The sequence below is a fragment of the Urocampus carinirostris genome, chromosome 2 (assembly GCF_059441175.1).
Source record: "Urocampus carinirostris isolate Australia breed hairy pipefish chromosome 2, RoL_Ucar_1.0, whole genome shotgun sequence".
NCBI lineage: Eukaryota > Metazoa > Chordata > Actinopteri > Syngnathiformes > Syngnathidae > Urocampus > Urocampus carinirostris.
In genome coordinates, this window is record NC_142350.1 from 3172444 (window position 1) to 3180816 (window position 8373).

General features: G+C 43.1%; 1 protein-coding gene across 3 annotated transcripts; it reads right to left on the reverse strand.

The window, feature by feature from the left end:
* Positions 1 to 211: 211 nt before the first annotated feature.
* ccn4a (cellular communication network factor 4a) lies at positions 212 to 4622 on the reverse strand. 3 transcript variants are annotated; one of them, XM_088328374.1, is made up of 6 exons: positions 4360 to 4622; positions 4045 to 4116; positions 3666 to 3930; positions 2865 to 3119; positions 2477 to 2670; positions 212 to 2417 (listed from the first exon to the last, which is right to left on the reverse strand). In XM_088328374.1, the coding sequence occupies exons 1-6, from the start codon at positions 4426 to 4428 to the stop codon at positions 2118 to 2120; spliced, it is 1155 nt and encodes a 384-aa protein (XP_088184500.1). In that variant the 5' UTR covers positions 4429 to 4622; the 3' UTR covers positions 212 to 2117. The 3 variants fall into 3 exon arrangements, with proteins under 3 accessions (XP_088184500.1, XP_088184501.1, XP_088184502.1); XM_088328375.1 differs by lacking the exon at positions 4045 to 4116; XM_088328376.1 differs by lacking the exon at positions 4045 to 4116 and having other exon boundaries at positions 4312 to 4622.
* Between the last annotated feature and the right edge of the window lie 3751 nt (positions 4623 to 8373).

The window sequence follows — 8373 nt, forward strand, 5'->3', positions numbered from 1 at the left end:
TTGACATATAGTGATTATTTCAACCTCCTAAGAGCAATTTTCAAATTTAATTTTACATTTTTGAGCGCATAAGTCCTATTTCTAAAATGATGCTTAAGTTAAAATATATAGCTGTACTGCTGTTTAAAACTTTTATTTTATGAAATCAGATTATTCTCTTTTCAAAAACACATGTGGAAAAAATGTTACATAGGACAACTACAACATCATGAATATTAGATATATATTTATTTTCATTTCCTTGTTTGATGAAGCAAAGGTCAAAAAACCTAACATCTCTTCTTCAGTCCTTTGTGTTAATAAATCACGGTATTATTTACATGTTTTTAATGAGGGAAAAAAATGTTGAATAACTAACACGTTAAAGCAGGCTTGTCCAAAGTGTGGCCTGGGAGCTAATTACGGCCCGCGATCACATTTTTACTGGCCCGCGGCCTCTGTCATAAAATTAATAATATGTGGCCCGCCAGTAATGTTGAACACAGTATAAAATAGATAGATAGATAGATACTTTATTCATCCCCGTAGGGAAATTCACACTTCCAGCAGTCTACCCCGTTGTTTATTAACAGATGAACATGATGCCCGAGGGGTGCTTGTAGCGGAGTGGATGACGTCGCGCCAGTCCAAAAGTTCGACATCCCTGCGGCAGATGGAAAACTTTTCTTTGTGAAAATCCAGGGATACACCACCTCGTGTTAGCAAGTCCGCCTCCTCTCCGATTCCCCCCGGCTTTCGTGTCTCTGTTTAGCGGCGTTGAAGCCGGATTGCTCCGTGTGGCTACACGTTAGCGTCCGGAATGCTAAACGTGAGCCACGTTTCCGTGAAACACAGCAACTGCGCTCCCTGTGCGCTTCGATGTTTTCCACCAGCACTCGATGATCTTATTTGGTCGTGAGTTCGCATTTACCATGATTACGGATGGTACCGAAGACTTATAACGCCGCTAGCCGCTTCGCTAGCTCCGGCTCTTCTTCCACGATAGGCCCCTTCATCACGCCGGCACGAGAATTCTTCAGGGCAAGGAGTTGAAATTCCTTGAATACACGCATTTTTTGTGCGCTAAAACCCATGTCCATAGGATAGAAGTAATCCATAGTGTAGTGGTCAAAACGGGAAGAAAAAACACCAAAGATAGGAGCAGACAATAAAACAATAGGGCAGCTGCTGGAAAAGGCAGCCGCTCGTGGCAGGGCCGCTTTGATGATAATAGATGTGTACAAAAATAAATTCACCATTTCACAAGATGATAGCAGTAGCCCTTTGGCCACCTTGCCCTTAGCTTTAAAAGTAAATGTGAATGATCTGCATTTATTCAGCGCTTTTCAAGTCAATGAAGACCTCCCAAAGCACTTTACAATGTGCTTCACACTTTTCGCTTTCTGAGAGAATTTTGACCCAGCCCATTTCCGGGATGACATCTGTAAACAAAAAAAAGAAAGTTGGCTTAAAGGGCCGCTTGTTTAAGGACAAGTTGAAATTGGAGTATATTTTCTCCGAAATAACTGCGTCTGCCTAATTTGCCAAGAGACTGTGGCTGTTTGCATAGAATACAATATCATAGGCTCTGCCAGACAAAACATGCTGACTACAAAAAGCTAACTGGTGACGAACACTGTGATAAGGTGAAGCAACCGGAAGCTGTTTTAACAGCACAGCAGCGAGTCAAATGAAACCCTACAAAGGCGAAATACAAGGTCGCGACGTTGTTGGCCAAGCAATGCAAACTTTTCACAGAGGGTGAATATATTAAAGACTGTACAAACAAACATGCCAGCCTGAATTGTTGGCCCTCATATCTTTTCAGCTTACCAAATGTGAATGTTTTGAATATTAGGGGCCAGTATGTATTATTTAGATCCTCCTAGTGGTTAAAAATATTGATTTGAAAAATAATCAAAATACATTACCCGTTAAATTATCAAGCATTCTTTTGAATTCTTGCACGTCGAGAAATTTTCTTTTATTCAAAATAAAGGAGTGTTGCTTTTTGGTCACTTTGAGTCTCTGTAGTTTTGTATTCATTATAGTGCTTTCAAGCAATTGTTTCTCTTGAGACTACAGTGACATCTAGTGGTTAAACCCACTCATTGTCCATTTAAACAAGAGCAAATATGTTAATCGATGACCTCGGGGTACCCGTAATAATTATCCAACTCAGCGAAGATGTCATTAGGGTTCTTGCAGCTGAGGTTGCAAAAGCAGGCCTGGATCCACAACATTTTCCAGGCCAAGACCGAACCGTCCGGGCACAGGAAGTCCACGTCTACGGTCTTGGACTTGTAGGGGATGCAGCAACGTTCGTCCGTGCATACTCCGCAGAACTTGGGCTGGTACTGTTTGGTGCTGGTGCAGCCCGAGATGCTCATGTTGGACGCTTTTTCCTGGCGGTACACATTCAGGCACTTTTTGCCCGCCTGAGTATCAAAACCGAAACGTTAGTGAAAACTCGAAACCATGGTGACTGTACTCGTACCTTGATGTGTTTGATTAAGTCCACGTCGCAAGGTCGGAGGTTACAGAGACGAGATTCTTTGACTAGCTCGCAGCGGCGGTTAGCGTTGGAGACCCGAAGGGACAGGCCTCTGCCACAGGACTTGGAACATGGACTCCAGGATGTGGTCTGGCTCACACAGTTATGGTGCCAGCTGCTCAGCTCAGCAGGGGGCGCTAACAGTTGCAGGGCAACAACGTTACACTCAGGTCAAGAACAGTAGAGCCATTCGTGTTTCTTGATCATCAGTCTTGGTATCCATGGGTATTATGTGTTTGCATTTTCCTTTGGCATGAGTGCAAACCCATAGCCAATACCCTGTGTTGTAGGGGGGTCTACTGTACTGGATCTTACTTTTTCTAGAGCTTACCATCCACGGCATGCCTGGGCGCTGTCTTGCGCCCTCTTTTGGGCTCGTCGCAAATCCATTCTTCGCAGCAGCGACCGGCCAGCTTGACCCGCCTTGGGTTCTGGCACCAAACCCTAGGTGGCTTGGACTTGGTGCAGAGCGGCACGCAGCCGATAGCACCATTGACACAAACGCATTGATACTTGCAGCTGGGCTGGAAGCTTTGCCCGTTCCGATAGATGACACCGTCATGCTCGCAACCCGTACCCACCATGTCTGCCAGTAAAAACGGGTTGGACTTGTGACCTTGTGGACCTTGTCAGTCATCCGACGTGGTTACTGGGAGAGGTTAGTGGGTGGCAACTGGTCTCTCCTTGTTTTTTTAAGGACACTTGGAATTTATTCAAAAGGCTCTTTGGTTGGTCCTGAGATTCTTCACTTAAAGTTCCTTTGGTGTGACAGAGAGTATCTCTGGTTTTAGGTAAGTATACAAGACCGCAAAATGGTTTTCAATTGTTTTGGGGATTCTTCAGTTTGAAGCTTCTGAGTTCGGGAAAGGATAGGATTCTTAATTTAGAAACCTCTGGTTTTAGGTAAACCTACAAGAACCCAGGTCCACGAAGGACCTACAAGTTCTTGCAGGGTGACTGACTCGCATGGCAAATCAACCACTACCATTTGCAGTTGACTACAGAAATTATTAGGAACGTCAAAATCAAAAAGCTCTTCAACATCACAGAAGAGTCCAGTTGCCCCCACTCAAGTTCCGCAGATGACCCGGATGACTGGGATCTCAAAATGTTCGGCGTGAAGGACACTTACAGGCACACAAGCCCTTTTCGTACCTCGGCTTGTCTGAGCTGTAGTCACAGTACAGCCCCTTGTGGTGGTCGCAGGTATCCTTTTCGTTGCATACCTCGCCAACTTGCTGGGCGCAGGCCCTGCAACAGTTGCAGCCATCCATCAGCAGGCTGACGCCCGGCGGGCAGGCGGGGGTTTCGGCGGGACACTCGCAAGGCCAGTGGCAGTACCTAGTGACGTTGAAAGGCTCGGTCCACGGCATGGGGGTGGAATACTGGCCGGAGGTCTATTGGACAAAAATCATCAAAAACGTCAGACCATGCACGAGGCAAAACATCAAAATTGTGGCTTTGCAAATGAGTCCCAAAGTAGAATTTTTGGTCTATGTGAAATGAATTGCCTCAGCATGTTTTGTCTCCACTTGACGTCGCCTCATGTTGACGTCCATGATGGATGTGCCGCATCTGAAAAACTATCCCAGGGATTTCAATAAACGAAGACTCTTTATGCCAAATGGTACCTAAAAGTGTCTCCAGATCTTGAACTACCAGAGCCAAAACAACCATAAAGGACGATATCCTAATCAAATCCTCATTTGAACAGGGATTTTGAGCTGGAGAAATTCTGACTGCCACACAAGGTCACTAAAGCAGACAAAGTCCAGGACAGATGAATACGCTACATAAACAGTCAAATGATATTTCTTACACTCTACCTTTTGAATCCCGACAGCAATTAGAATCCACAGAACCCGCCAACTCATCCCTGGTGAGAAACCTCCCATACATACACTCAGAAACGTTCATGTGCTCTTCATCCTCCCATTCGGACGCCGCATCCTAGACCTAAAGGTGACGTGGCCACGACGACCACAGAGCGACTGAGCAGCCGTGTGCCCAGATCCACATTTAAAAGTCCACAATGACGTCAACAAGCTCTGACATGCTGGCTTTCTCCTGGTACTCCACTTTCACTGCTTGCTATAGCTCCACCTCCGCCCTTTAACAAACTCTCCTCCTCCTCCTCCTCCTTCTCTAGCTCTTCTAAGCACTCCTTCCCCCTAGCAATGACTAATAAACTAATAGATAGATCCAGAGCCTCCCTTCGTTTTTGGTTCTTCTTCAAGATCTGAGGGTCTACTTGAAATTCCAGTGGTGCATGTCCATGATTAGATCTAAAGGGAGGTTCCCTTAACCACATTTCTCTTTGAATTGGCTGCACCAAAGAGGAGTCTGACATAACAGCCATTCATGAATTCAGCCAAACCCAAAAGCCTTACAGGGTTTCTGTCCAATATCGGCAGTCTTTTTTGAGTTTGGTTTGGAACGATGTCAAAATGGACGTCGCCAGCTTTTGGATAAAACAGTATAAGCTTTGAAAACCAGCAAAGTAGTCAAGGGGTTTGATACTAATAATCTATGCTATCCTTAGCATTGTCAGTAATTTCCTTTGAAAAACCTACATGCAAGATGATAGAACTAATAAGTGAAAATCCCCTGATTACTTTATTTCAGGTTCTACAATACACAAGGTTTCTATATATATTTTTTTTTTTAATGTCCAGATGATTTCGGTGATTACAGCCGCTTTTATATAGCTCCTGTGTCACGCCCACAGAGGGCCGAAAAATCTGAACCAGCTCAGGCAATAGTTTTTGTAAGAATGCTGCAGAACATAAACATAGGAACTCAAAGTCCTTGGAAGGCTCCTATCGTGTCAGGACTTTGGGATCCCAAAAAACCCAAGTTGAACTTACTTTATCAATTATTATGTCAAAAGATTAAAATTAAAACTTAATCGATGCTGATAACATCTGATGTTTAATCCGAGGGGTGCGTACTTAGATAAAACAAAAAACAAGATTTGGACTCAAATTCAAGCAAGGGGTGGGAATATACAAGAGTGTCTCTGTTTTTCAGTCTAGAATAAAAATGGCCATAGAAACCTTTTTGGTAGTTCGTGCCGCCCACAGCAGGAATGCTTTTGTCTTGGGACTGTTTAGACTGGCTGACCATTTGTCCACTGATCTCAGGGTTCACCATAGCTCAAGATGTCTTACAAAAAGAAAAACAATTCTACAGTCAACTAAACACGCTCTAGAACTGCATCAGGACGTAATTTTTCTTTATGCGGGGAAAATAAGGATGACATCTCAGCAATGGTTTACTAGCTAAAATTATGACACCAGCTGTCTCTGATCTTCTTTAAAAATAGCTCAAAATCTTTGGCCAGATAAGAGTCACAGAATTCAAATCCTGATCTCAGTTCACCCATATAAGCACAAGCTGGGAAAAGTCGTAACAATAAGATATGGCTGCTCCTGAATCAGTAGTAAAACTGTTAAGAGAATAGACGGACATATATGGGTCGAAACAGAACAATTGGCCCCTTTTCAATTGGGCCACGTTCAATCCAGAACAACAAAGACAGCAAACGCCCAAGATTAATTTATGCTTGCACTAGTAAGTGTCCCTAAACACGAATTAAACGGAGGATGGACTTTTGTCTGGTCTCGTCTCAGGGATCCAAAACCAACAATGAAGTCAAAGATCCTTGTAGGGAGCCAATGAAAGGAAGCAGAAAATCTAACAAGCAGCCAAGGAAAAAAAAGACCTGGAACTTTGCCTTCATTATGCAAGATGAGTTTGGCCTCACTTTAGAGCTTTAGAAGAATTTTTCGAGTTTTGAGTAATCGTTCTACTCTGAAGCAAATGTTTTCCTCGCTATCAGATTTGACTCCGAGGGAGGCAGGTTACATCTGACTTGCACAGGTGCACTTGGTGAAAATAGTTCACTGGTGCGTAATGACAGGATAATTTTTGGATGACACAGCGTTAAATGTTTAAGTCCCATTTGTTGGCCTGAGGAAGCGCACTATTATTATGGTTTTGCCAGGGGACTGGCATTCGGCCTCCCTTGGCAGTAGGGGAGGTACTCTAAGCACACCAAGGTGGCTCCTCACAAGGTTTGGAGGGTGTAATCCGATACAGTTACTAGTTACCTGTTTGAAATGCAATCAGTAACGTAAACCCAATACCATGAGATTTGTTGGGATTTTGTGGTGGACTCAAATGCAGTAAGCAAGAAACATGGCAAGTTCTCAAAATGATGGTTGTTTAATAACAAACTCATCTACAAACTAAAGAACAAATAATCGAAAAAAACAAAAACTGTCCCGAGACACAAAAAACAAACTTTAGAAAGCAGGATGGACTAGAAAAAGGTAATGTTGGAAAATGAAAATTAGCTGTCCAAAATGTCCTTATGGATGGGGAGGCTATTTGAATTCATACCTAGTAGTCACCGCCACGTTTGTCTGGCGTCTTGCTGCTACGCTGTGGTTCGCTGTGGTAAAATATTAAACAATGTACCTTTAAGATAAATGAGCAACGTAATCTTGAAAAAAGTTGAAGGAAACGAAGGTCAGGTAGTTGCTAGTTGTCCTTCAAAAAAGCGTTCAGATTTCAACAGCGTAGTAATATTTATGAAGCAAAAATAAAACTTTAACTTTCACATGGCAGACAAGCCATGCTCTGTTTTAGTTCAAATTGAAATCACAATAAAACAGTGATCATGCAGTTGATTTTGAACAACAATGAGCTGCAAAATCACAGCGGCTGAGTGGTTCGCGCGTCAGCCCCTAAGTTGAATACACAGACACGTAGACATGAAACTGTAGGCTCGTGCCAATCCAACAAAATACAGTGGCTTGCGAAACTATTTGGCTCCCTTGAACTTTGTGACTTTTCGCCACATTTCAGATTTTAAACATAAAGAAATAAAACTGTAATTTCTTGTGAAGAATCAATCAAAAAAGTGGAACAGACTTTATTGGATATTTTGACAAATAAAAAAACAAAAAAGTGAGTGTGCGAAATTCAGTGAGGATCTCTGAATGATTCACTGTTGATCTAAATGACTAACAATGATAAATGGAATCCACCTGTGTGTAATCAAGTCTCTGTATAAATGCACCTGCACTATCATAGTCTCAGAGGTCTGTTTAAAGCGCAGAGAGCATCATGAAGAATGAGGATCACACCTGGCAGGTCCGGGATACTGTTCTGGAAAAGTTTAAAGCTGGATTTGGATACAAAAATATTTCCTAAGCTTTAACATCCCAAGGAGGACTGTGCAAGCAATAATATTGAAATGGAAGGAGTATTAGACCAATGGAAATCCACCAAGATCAGGCCGTCCCCCTAAACTTTCAGCTCAAACAAGGAGAAAACTGATCAGAGATGCAGCCAAGAGGCCCATGATCACACTGGATGAACTGCAGAGGTGGGAGAATCTGTCCATAGGACAACAATCAGTTGTATACTGCACAAATCTGGCCTTTATGGAAGAGTGGCAAGAAGGAAGCAATTTCTTAAAGATATCCATAAAAAGTGTCGTTGAAAGCTTGCCTCAAGCCACCTGGGAGACACACCAAACATGTGGAAGAAGGTGCTCTGGTCAGATCAGACCAAAATCGAACTTCTCTGCAACAATGTATGTTTGGCGTAAAAGCGTCACAGCTCATCACCCACAAAACACCATCCCCACAGTCAAACATGGTGGTGGCAGCATCATGGTTTGGGCATGCTTTTCTTCAGCAGGGACAGGGAAGATGGTTAAAATTGATGGAGCCAAATACAGGACCATTCTGGAAGAAAACCTGATGGAGTCCGCAAAAGACCTGAGACTGGGACGGAGATTTGTCTTCCAACAAGACAATGATCTAAAA